Source organism: Patagioenas fasciata, chromosome 2 (assembly GCF_037038585.1).
Source record: "Patagioenas fasciata isolate bPatFas1 chromosome 2, bPatFas1.hap1, whole genome shotgun sequence".
NCBI classification, from domain to species: Eukaryota; Metazoa; Chordata; class Aves; order Columbiformes; family Columbidae; genus Patagioenas; species Patagioenas fasciata.
This window is the reverse complement of record NC_092521.1, coordinates 11,023,655-11,036,138: the sequence shown is the minus strand read 5'-3', so window position 1 is coordinate 11,036,138 and position 12,484 is coordinate 11,023,655. Positions and strand designations below refer to the sequence as shown.

Sequence of the window (12,484 nt, the reverse complement as noted above, 5' to 3'; positions counted from 1 at the left end):
AAATCAGATTTCTAAATATCTAGGGGTAGCTGAAGCACAAGAAACATCCTCATGCCTTGGGGGAAAAATCCCACAAGGGTCCCACACACCACCCTTCAGCAAACAGCAACAAGCACAGGGGAGGTTTCTGATCAGACACCACCAGAACCATCACCAACCTGATCGTAACCGTGGAGTAGCGGTTCCAGGTAAGCTTAAAGCTCATTCAAACCACTCTTCAGGTGGCACAGCAAACGGATCAGCTTCCCCTCTGCTCTGACATGGTTAGCAGATGTGACAGCTGTCACAAATGGTTTGTCCCCTGCCCCCCACGGTTACAAAAAGAGCCCAGAGCAGACATCCGCCTCGCTGCAGACAGGAGGATCTGTTCTGTAATTCACAGAGGAACAAGGCAGAGCCTGTATGGTGACACACTATCGTTTTTAGTGTTACTCAAACGGCAGCTGACAAGAACTGGTTAAGACGCCCAGGTTTTGTGCACGCCGCAGCACGGGGGCGTCAGCTGAAGTCCAAGTTGACAAAAAGCACTTCGCTTACCAAGAAACCTGAGCACTCAGCAGATGACTGAGCTGTAAATCATGTCATGTATAGCTCTAAAAGTATAATTAGGACAATTTGAAATTGTTAGTTTGTATTAGGTAAGAACATTTTTGGCTTGCAGCTATCTAGATGAAAACATTTTACAGTCTTGTGTGCATTCTATAACCGTCTGAAAAGCCTCCAGCTAAAATAAATGTCTCATAAAAACACCCCCAACAGCCTTAAACTCAAGATTAAATTGGGAAGTTGTCTGTAAGAATTTAAGGTCTGAAGCTCAACTTTATTTACAGACATGTGCTTCTCTGTCATATTCTGGTTTCTTGGTGTAGGTGGGTTACTGGTCTGGGGTTCGAGTGGCATGAAACTATATGACAAAGCAGAGTGTGGGGAAAAATAAGTTTTTTGTTGATGCTCAGGTGAACTGTCACATGGAACTACAGAATCTGAGGAGAGGGGAAGCATCTGAAAAAGTTAAATCGTATTTATAGGGTTGACATGTTTGGGTTTCGTTGGGTCCCAAGGAGCTATTTCTGAGTTTCATTGATTGGTATTTAAGATTCACACCACCTGCACTGGTTTTCATTACTAGTCAGTCTCTGTTCAACTAGGAGCTTGAAGTTGGCCAGGAAAAGGGTGAACAGACTCCCGCTTTGAACAAGCGAGTTCTCTGGATTTGCGTTTATCTTGGTGGCTTCTGCTCCAAACAGCATATGAGAGATCCACCTCAATTTTGACATGCGAAAGGAAATCAGTGCATGTTAGTGAAGAACAAGTAATACAAGCAGACACGGAACTGAGGGTATCGGAATCAACGCACCTCTGAATGCTGTTATCTGAAATATTGTGACAAGGCAGAAGCTGAGCAGGAGCAGAATATTTAACCAGACTGCTTCCCCTGCCTCACATCCATAATTTCACACACCCTTCACCCCTTAGGTTTAGCCTGTGTAAATTTAAAAGCCCCAAACTAACAAGAGCAGGTTATTCTATGCCAAACTCAGGCTATACCAGCGCTACAAGCCAGTGTTGAAGCAGCAATCTCATCACAGCGCTCTCCTGAGCCCTGCGCTGCTGCCCTTACTACTGGTGAAACAAACCAGATCTGATGACTCCACACTCCCAACTTTTCCTCAGGCTGAAGGATGTTCTCGTTGTTTTCTACCAACTTCAAGTGTTTTGTTCTTTCTGGAGCAATTTTAAGAAGTGAGGGTTTTAAATGAGAAACTTTCAAGAACCGAGTCAGGGAGGGGAAAAATAACCTCTGTGAGCTGGGTGGGAGCTGAAATTCTAAGCGATATATCACTCCATCCAGGGCAGGTTAGTACTGCTCGAGTGGGTTTGAGAGCTGCTGTGGGGTTTGGAAATCCTGCCTGGGACAGAGGAACAGCTGTATTTGGGACAGGGGCCACGCTGAGCGGTTCTCAACCCAGCGGCCGTAGGACACAGGACATGTCGGGCTGGCGTTCCGCAGAGCCTGCTGGAGCCACGGAGAAAGCAATCGAAACTCATGGACAAAGTAAGGGTTTTGATGCTAACTTTAGTAAGTAAAATCTTCCAGATAAAGGTAATTGCATCCATATTCACCAGCTGTTAAAGAGATACACATTTAATTGCGGTATATAGGGGGTGCTTTATATTCAAGAGAAAACATTTCAAGCGTTTTAGTTCTACCTGTTTGGAATCCAGACTCGCTCTCTAGAAGATATTCCAGTTGACAAAAGGGCCTGGTTCAGATATCTGGGATCAACTGAATACATTTATTTAAAAGCAATTTTAAATATTAAAAAAGTAGAAATTAACACATACAGTACTCAAAAACTGTCACATTAAATACATGTGAATCGACGTGTGTACTGATGCTTTACCTTAACATTCAATGAGAAGATTTTAACTAGTGGCATGACCAGATCTGATTTCTGTACACGTTGATGTACTATGTAATAAAAAAATAAATAGCAACTGTTGTTCAACAGTAAATAAGACATCATCTGCAGAGCATTCTTCCCCCTCTGGGGGCACCTCCCCCTGTCCCTCCCCCCAACCCCTTATCAGCTAATTCTCCATAAAGATTTAGACTTTCCAAATACTATGTCATGTACAAAATTGCAGACAGTGGCTCATTGAGTTCAAATATAATACTGTACTTAAACTCAATCAATATCATACACTTTCAGATTTCTTATGACCCACAGTAAGCCAGAATAAACAGAACTATTGTTCCCGATGGAACTCATGTAATTTTATAAAATGCATATGTATACTATTTTAAAGAGCGTAGAAAAGAATAGACATTTGACTCTACATAATTTTACATGCCTAAGTTTTCTTTATATGATTTGCTTTTATCAGTTTATTTCAAGATCACTTAAAAATACAATTGACCACAAAAGTGAATAGGTTTTGTTCTTTAATGCAACTTAAAACATTGTAGTAATGGATAAAATGGAATGCTAAATAAATGCTAATCCTGACTTCCTTTCCATAAAAAACAGAATAAAGTCTGAAATACTGGAGCTGGTAATACTGAAGATTAGATGCCAGCAGGCTCGCTCACTCACTGTGTATTTTTTTTAAATAAACTCTTGTTATAAATGATAAAACCATTAACATTTGAGAAATGTTTTGCATTTTATCCATGTGGGGCTTGGACTGATATTTATTTCTATATTAACCACAAAGAGAATTAAATATTCACTGACTACAGTCTTGCAGAACTGAAATAAAAATGAAAGCCCTCAGAAAGCCTGAGATGTGTTTTTATGACATGAAAATCTCTCCATGCAGCCAAGACGATCCGCTTTGAAATAGCAGTACTAGGTACTGAAGCCAAAGTAACACTTAAAGCAAGTAATACAAAACTACATATGAAAGTAATGAAACCTGCTACAGACAAACTATGGGAAAAAAACAACTGCATTCGAAGTTAAAAAGTGATGTTGAAAGTGACATAGGAAATGAAAGTTTTCAGTAATACATGTACGTGTTTTCTGGCAATGCAACTTTATACCAACTTGCAAGAAACCTCAGGTCAAATGCAGCCTTCCAAAAGTTGTTTTTTTTTTTTCTTTTGTTTTAGAAATTAGCTTTATAACAGTTTGTCTGTCACTTGGTGCTTTGAATTAAGATTATTACAGTTACAGTTTAGCGAACTCCACTAAAACCAGCCTGGCACTTGCGATCTGAGCTCTGTCATTAACAGCCTGATCCAATGCATGAGAGGTCATCTGAAGTTCCACTTTAAAAAGCAATTAAAAATAATTTAAACTCATCCTTACATCAGCACTGAAGAAATTTTATCTTAGGTAACTAACTTTTAGCAAGGTTGAAGACAGAGGAAACCCCCCCAAATCATTTTTCCAAGAGCCAATTTAGCTATAAACAAATACTGTTGCAAGCTCACATTAATCTGAATAGCAATTAAGTTAAAATGTTCTTTTCTTCAAATGTAGCTATATGACTACAGTACTACTTTTGTACAAAGGCAGGTTTCAAGTAAGCGTCTAAATGCATGCATAATGTCAACAGTTAACATTTTCTAGAAGTCCTTGATTACTAAGAATTCAGTGAAAGAAACCAGCAAATTTCACATATATCTACTAAAGAACAATATGACTAATTTTCATGAAAATAAGTTTTCCAATGAAATAAATTTGTAACTTTTTATAGTGAGGTAATATCACAGGGGAACTGCAATCACAGTTTGGCATAGGTCCACATAATATAAACATGAAATGCCGTATGCACACCATAAAACATTACTGTTATCTGTAGAGTCAGTGAATATTTGTCTTCATAATTACACTTAACCGAGCACTATATTAAATAAATACCAAAGTGGGTTTCATAGCTGTAAACTGCATACACTTAGGAACTGCAGACTGCTTTTTCAATTGTCCAAAACCATTCACTCATTCTAACTTTCTGCTAGTTGTATATCGAGAATACCGAGTTATTAGGAACAGTCATTTCTGTACAGTGACATGGCTGACGGAGACCACCCACGTTTGGAAAGCTGGCAGTTCATATGGATTTTGAACAGCATAGACAGAGATGTAAGTGCTAGATGCCGAGGATGGCTTCAACGAACCCAATAAGGCGTGCCAGGTTCCAAGGCTACCATAATACTGGCAAAGGCAGAATAACACAGTATATTTACAATACATATAATTCAACCTCATGAGGTGAAACTTAAATGAATTCTTAATTTTGTAACAGCAGCTATATATACAGTTGTGCACAGGATTACAGGGAGGCAGCAGCGTTCGCTTTTGCTAAAAAGCCCGTCTCGCATGAAGAATGTGCAATGCTCAAGTTTAGGATTTGTTTGTTTGTTTTTACTAGTCTGACAGAATGTGCACAAAGGACACTGGAAAGACCCCTTTCCTCTCTGGCTGTCCTTCGATGTGGCCAATCTGCAACACAGGAGAAAAACGTACACGTATATATGTGTGTGTATATGTACACGTACAGATTGTAAACTGCATTCACATCATTGAAAAGCAGCAGAACTGCAGGGGTTCTACAGCACGTTTGCAAGTTCTCGGACAGTTTAAAACAGATCTTAGTTAACATCTGAATTTACATAACGGAACAAAATAAAACCATACAAACATAAATAAGACAAATTACCCAACTAAATCTAAAGAGAATGAAACAACTACAACTGAATATGGAAACCTAGAAGGGCTGCACAGACCACTAGATTTCAAGAATCTCACTGAAACAGAAGCTTTATTTTCTTTTGTCTGATATCTCGCTACCATGAGTTAGTTTAGGTCTCTCAAACAATTCTAGTTAAGTGAATAAACCCTGACCATCTCACTTGAGGGAAATACCTGCTACAGTTGTGAAGTTATTTATGATAATCTGCATGCTTCACTTAAAGTGGAGCTATTTTCTCATTCAATTAGTATGATTCCTAATGATTTATGGGCATAGTAGCATTTATAACAAATCACAGTACCATCTGATTAAGCAGCCTTCATGTACAACTTGACATGTTTAAAATGCATAATTATCAACAACTATCAAACTGAGAGCAGTGCAGTAGCAGCCTTAACTGACCACATAACACATCTTGCTGCAGTTTAAGGTTTTTTTCTGGTTTTGCTTAAGGTTTCTGTATGGTGTAATTACAGCAAACAATACATAAGTAGATGAGGCTCTTAGGGACATGGTTTAGAGAATTCTACGCTCACTACTTTCAGAACAACACTGTACCTCCTTCCTCTTCCACAAGCTAACAAAATGGGAAGGGGAAACATGCAGGGCTGGCCATTTCCTCTTATAGAGCCAAATTTTTGAATCATATGAGTCAACAGCCCTCGTTTCCCTTCTCGGAAATGCTCAGACTGGTGCACTCCATGGAACTTGTCAGGCTTGTACCCTGGGATCTTAAAAAGCCACTTCACTAAACAGATTCAGCAAGTAAAGCAACAGTAATCAGGGGCTGGACGGTTCGGTGAATGCAGCAGCTTTTCCCTGGGCATTACTCTTGCGATACCATCTTTTCATTTGAAAATCTTCCAGACTTAAATGACGAGCGAGGAGAAAACGTGTAGCTAGAACTCAAACAGCAAAGGTTGCGCTGCGCTTAGATTAGGAAATCATATGCAGCATCGCGGTAAGAATTTGTTTTCAAAATGAAACCTGTCTCCTTTTCTCCAGTAACAATTCTCAGGTAGGGCAGTGTGGTGTGGCAAGGGCTTTGGAGGCAAGAAACAGAGTGTCAAGGGAGGGTTGTTCAGAAAAACAGGGTGTTAGTACTCAAGAACCACAGACAATACACAGCCCAGAGGAGGGGGGAGTGTGATACAAACTGATGGCACGGGAGGGAAGAAGGGAAACTAAAAACTGTTAACTACCTGCCATTTAAGGAGGAAAAACATCACCTTACAGCACTGATTACAAATAGTTTTTCAGACTTCCAGCAAGCCCTGGAGGTATAACTTAACATTTCTGGTGAACTTAAGATAATTCCCTATCACATTTTTCATGAAGGGTGTAAGCATGTTAAATAGAGTAAAATCGCCACCTCTCCATTTAATGAAAGGCAAGTGTGCATTACGAAGAGTGACATTTGTAAATATGTGTTATGAGGTAGCAATAAAGACAAAGTAACTTAAGATGGTTCTAGCAGACTCCCGGGGAGAGACAGACCCTACCAGAGAAAAGGGTCTTTCTCTAATATGAGTTTAAGTGCTCAGGCAAAAAACTCCCAGAAACCAACAACAAAAAACCCAAACAAAACACCCACAAACCAAAATAATGTCAAAACCCCCAAATTTGGACAAAGAGGCTTCTCTTTAAAAGTCATAAAGAAGTTACGTGGAGCTATAAAAGGAAAACATACGTACCCACCACTCTTGGTCCTCTTCACCAGTTACAATAATTACTTCTCCTTCAACAAACGTGAGCTCATCATCATTATCTGCCTGACAGTCATAAATGGTCTTCACTCGCCTAACTTTGTTTTTCCCCTAAAAACAGAATGAGGTTTTAGATGAAGGGCATAAGGAACACTGAAAACATATATATTCTATGAATTTTGCCTTTTAATGATGCTCTGTTTTACAACAAGGTGAAGACTATCAAATAGCTTTCCCTGCAATTGGGGACACAAAATCTAACAACTCTGCTTCAACAAGGTTAATTTAAAACAATTACCTATGCAAATGTAGGCTTTTTTCTTCTTAAGATTCAGAACTCCCAAGAGACTGTAACCTGCAGAGCACAGCTTAGACAACCCATGCTTCCTCCAGTAAAGAAAGTTTAAATAGCGTCTTTACATTGTTCCGGTCCACAAACACCTTCCTTCTCCTTTAATACACCATTAAAAAACCCACCATGAACAGAAAATTAAGTCCAGCCTCCTCTGAATGTTACAAGAGAGGTAAAGGCTGAAAAAACGTTGCCCTGAAATCCCATTATTCCTTACTGGTTTGGACCTAGTGCAAAAATACAGTATCCTGTGATTTTTGGATCTAGTTACAGGACTGGAAATTATTTTTTGAGTGATTTTTCATGCAGAATGTTAGCAATTTCTTACTAAGAGAATCTTGATTTCAGACGGCAGTACTATTTTGTGATAATTCAGGATACGTATTCTCACAGCTCTACCATTCGGCGTCCAAGTACTTTCTAGGTCATACGTTGCTTCATTCTGCTAATTCATGTGAAAAAGCCTGAGCCGTGGACTCCTCCCTGAACATTTGTTTCTCATGGCAGGGAAAAGCTTTCAATTATTCCCAAATAGAGTAAGGAAGTAATATTCACAGCAAAACACTTCATATTGCTGTATTTTCATACCCACGCTTCTTCAAAAACTACAGTTCCTTCTTTGAACAGGAATAGCCAGACAACGAGAACGCAACAAACCAAGAAGAGCACAAGGAGATGAGAAGCAGAAGGGCTCCGAAGGAAGAAGTCAGCGGATTTAGAGGAATTTGAGCCCAAAGTAATTTCACAGAGGAAATTTCCTAGGGAGCCTTCTCTTTGCTATTACCAACCTATTTGAAATACTGCCATGCTTTGGCAAAAAGCTCCCTGCAGATGAACAGCAGAACAGACACACAGCAAAGAGCACAGATACTAAACTCAAGGTACAGAAAAATAACAATTATAGAGGAATCTAAGGCACAAAGTGGTTAATGCAACAACATAAGACTAAAAAAAACCCCATACTCAAGCCAAATGAACAGAAATACCTGAAGTGAAGTCCATATGAGATCAAAGAGCTTTTTACAGCAAGAAGTTACTTCAAAGAACACTTTCTCCTTTTTAAACAAATTTGTGCAATTTGAACAAAAATATCAACTATCACTAGGGACTGGAATTCAATATTAATGGGTATTTGGAACCAGTCCCAGCTTTCAACTCCAGAGAACCTTTACAAAATAAGAGCGTTTCCAATCAATCCTCTGGTGATGAAGGGAAGCGACTTCTGCCAGATAAAAATTGTCTCAATTAGCAGAGAGACTAAAGAAAGTTAAATTCCTTGAAACTTAGAGAACTGTATGCAACTCAGCTTGTAAGGACACACGAAAAACTACAGCAATTGCTCCTGGTTCCTTCTGATCAGCACCGCAAATGACATTTTAATATTCTATTCCTTTCAGTAAGAAGGAGAGTTCAAGCTCAAAGTGTATTTCATCTTGGGAAGGTTTAAAAAAGGATGGATCTAAACAGGGTATATATTTTCTGGAACAGATTTTCAGGCATTGATGTGTAAAGAAATAGAAGCAATGCCAGGACATGTCATTTGCAACTGTAAAATAAATACGACGCTCACCATGACTTGTATATCCAATAATAGTGCTTATTAAGAGACTTCTGTGCTTAATACTGAATAATAATCAGCTGCTGTGGTTATTAATAATCCCTCCCCATTCTTACTTATATTTTATTATTATTTGGTTGAAAATGTAATATTTTGTCTCCTTTATAGAAAACACACATACAGAAGAACACTCAGGTGCTCAGTGTGATTTTAGATGCACTCAGAGCAAGTTTCATTCCTCTAAAAATCTCTTTTCAAGTCCTTATATATTAACAGCATTGGTATTTTTTTTATCTAATAATTCTGAACAATTTATTTGCTAAAACTTCCAGTAAAAAGTTTGTGCTCATCTGTTTAGTGGCTAAACAGTCAAAGCCAAGAGGGAAGAACCACAAGTACTGGCGGCTGCTGTCACGGGTTTGAATGTTGCACCAGGATGCAGAATTTGACCAGTTTGTGCTGAGAGGAGGAAAATACAGGAAAGACACATTAAAAACAATTCTTGCACATTATGACTTGACCAAGACAGACTGCAGTGAACAAGAAGAGATACAAGTGTGCATGCAATGATGTGCAGAAAACCAAAAGGAAATTATCATTGGTGCATCATAATTTTCAAAGAATCACAGAATCGACTGGGTTGGAAAAGACCTCAGAGATCATCCAGTCCAACCCTTGGTCCAACTCCAGTCCATTTACTGGCACCAAGTGTCATGTCCAATCTCAGCTTAAAAACCTCCAGGGCCGGTGAGTCCAGCACCTCCCTGGGCAGCCATTCCAATCCTGACCACTCTCTCTGCAAAGAATCGCTTTCTAATAGCCAGCCTCAATTTCCCCTGGCAGAGTTGAAGCCCATGCCCCCTTGTCCTATTGCTGACTGCCTGGGAGAAGAGACCAATCCCCACCTGGCTAGAACTGCCCTTCAGGTAGTTCTAGAGTGCTGAGCTCACCTCTAAGCCTCCTCTTCTCCAGACTAAACAAGCCCAGCTCCCTCAGCCTCTCCCCATAGGTCCTGTGTTCAGGTCCCTTCACCAGTCTTGTTGCTCTTCTCTGGGCCCGCTCCAGCACTTCAATCTCTTTCCTGAATTTCAGTATCTTTCCTGATCAGTGCTAAACAGTGGAACTATTTAATTTACTGCACATGTGGAAAATGGCTGAATTTGGAGAACACTGAATTTTTTTTCAGCATTTTTCTGTGTAAAGTAGGGTGACAGTTTAGAAAACAACCACCATCACCACACCAGAACAAACAAAAAAACCTCAAGCAACAAACGCCACCACTAACCCACTGTTTGCTTTCTTCCCTTATTTAATAAAGTGACAAACAGCTGGGAATGTCCAGCATCATTTCCCTGCTTATGTTTACACATAGGTAAATAAACAAATGGTAGTTGTAGACACCTTTTGATCAGATTCCTGGGGTATTTTATTTAATCTTCAGGACACTGAGGAAGCCCGAGCAACAACCCTGTTGCTCTCAGTTCCGAAAGGAGCTCACACACAAGCCCGTGACAAAAGCCAAGCAGGTGATGGTTCCTGAGAACGTTTGTCCTCAGACAAGCACAAGGAGGGAGAAACTCACCCCCTGCTTTCACTACAAGAAGGGAAGTCTCATTTCCTTTCACATAAGTGCTTTGCATAGCCAATTTGACAAGCAAAACCATCTCCTTTTTGATGTATTCTTAATGACAAAAATCTTGAGAGCTCTGGAGTTTCATAAAATGATTTCAATATACATATGCATGAAGAATCCTCTGTTAGATGGAAATTGCACTGGTTAGCAAAATGAATTGGGGGTTGCAAAAGGAGACCTGGAATCCAATTCTGCTGCTACACACAATCCAGCAATGTCAATTTTGCCACTTCAGTAATATACCCAAACTTCTGTTAACCGCTTAAATACACCGACATTAAATACTCACAACAGCAACATTTACTAGTTTGTCACAGTTTACTTGTACTTTAAATTTTTTATCTACTGACAATAGGTGCTATCATTCTTTCTTAAATTTACAGAAGTTAAATACACAAACATTCTAGTAATCTAAGGCACAAAAAGCAGGGAGCAAAAGCAGCAAAGAACACTACCCATCAATTCAGGAGTATGACTGGCACAGATAAAAAGGCCCAAGTTCCCTAACGGATCTAAAGACACTGTCATGCTCCCAAAGCCATTGTTTTATATCACGAAGATTTGTCTCAGCACACAAGAGGCCTTGGAAACCCCCAGCATTTGCTGAAGCTGCTTGGGAACACAGAACAAGCTCCTCACCCCCCAGCCCAGCCCATAACGTTGCTTTGTGTGCATAGCTCAAGGGTGGTTTTATTTTGTTTTGGTTTTGCACAGACAGCCTACAGAAACTTCAAAGCCTTCCATGGATACTTTCAACTACCTGTAATTACACCTACCATATTTATTTTCCTGGGAAGTGGCACGGGGGTTTCTGGCAGGGTGTGTGTTATGTCATTAGACTCTTCAGACGCTTGCCTTTGGATGGTGTCTCTAGATTGTACGTTCGGAGAAAGATCTAAGGAGTGAGATTTCTGATTTGCCTCCGAGGGCTGAGGCTTCGGTGATGCTTCTCCACCTTGAGTTTTAGCCAACAGCTCTCCTAGCTGAGGTTTTGGAGGAAGGTCCTTCATTTGTGGCTTGGGAGGTAAGTCTCCAAGTTGTGGTTTTGGTGGCAAGTCTCCCAGCTGAGGCTTTGGGGGTAGTTCTCCAGGCTTTGGGGGTAAATCTTGAGGTTTCGGAGTTAATTCCAGAGGCAGAGGCTTTGGGGGCAAGTCTCCAGGTTGTGGTTTCTGCGGTATATCGATGGACAGCGAGGGCTTCTGAAACATTTCCACATGATGGGATTTATCTATTGAAAGATGATGACTGGTTTCTATTTTCCTTAGTGCCACTAAAAGAAAAGAGCATAACAGTGTTTTTTTTCACAATCTCATTTTTATATTAAAGAACTTAGGCACATATCAAAACTGTAATTGTGTAAATGACCATGTGTTCACTGGGCCTCAATAGCTGTCCATACGTCCTCCTAGTCTACAATAACTCTAAGCTAAAACAACTTTACATGACCCTCTTTTGCTGAGGTCTCATTTCATTGCTCCTTCTGAAGGCCAGGAGTGCTTAATCCAACAGCTACAAGGTGTCAATTTATAGATGAACTACTTAAAATGAAATAAAGTGATCTTTTTTTTGGACCTAAACCAAAAAATAGTAAATATAAGACAAGACGTGTTTTGCAAAACAACCTATCGACCCACTGAGGTGACTGCAATGAAAATTCTGTTTAATGACAATTACTCATGTATACAGTTGAACTCCATACAAAACACCCTGAGTCCCAGGATTAGTACCTGCAAAATCTTAAAGTGAGCAAGCATTTCCATCTATACAGGATACAGAATAAACTGTACTAGAGACATTCAAAATGTATTATAGTAAATATTTACAATTTAGTAAACATGTGAAGTTTTAAACTGTGTCTTTTGCAGGTTTTATGGCAGGAAATTGAAAACAGCTTTTCCAGTAGTTTTTCCTCAGTGTCATGTATTGATTCCACTAAGAAAACTTGACTGCAATCTACCTTAAAAACAAAACCATAAGGACACAACAAAAACCCCAAAGCTCTAAACTAAAAACCCCTATATTAAAACAGATGA

General features: G+C 39.6%; 1 protein-coding gene across 4 annotated transcripts in view; it reads right to left on the bottom strand.

Annotated features, from left to right (window-relative positions):
• Positions 1 to 2,278: 2,278 nt before the first annotated feature.
• Positions 2,279 to 12,484, bottom strand: part of ASAP1 (ArfGAP with SH3 domain, ankyrin repeat and PH domain 1) — a 154,395-nt gene continuing 144,189 nt past the window's right edge. For all 4 annotated transcript variants that reach the window (XM_065830414.2, XM_065830417.2, XM_065830415.2 and 1 more), the window contains 3 exons: positions 11,228 to 11,721; positions 6,897 to 7,019; positions 2,279 to 4,952 (listed from right to left, as the gene is read on the bottom strand). In XM_065830414.2, the coding sequence (XP_065686486.1) occupies positions 4,878 to 4,952; positions 6,897 to 7,019; positions 11,228 to 11,721 (692 nt within the window). In that variant the 3' untranslated portion in view covers positions 2,279 to 4,877. The remainder of the gene's footprint in view (positions 4,953 to 6,896; positions 7,020 to 11,227; positions 11,722 to 12,484) is intronic.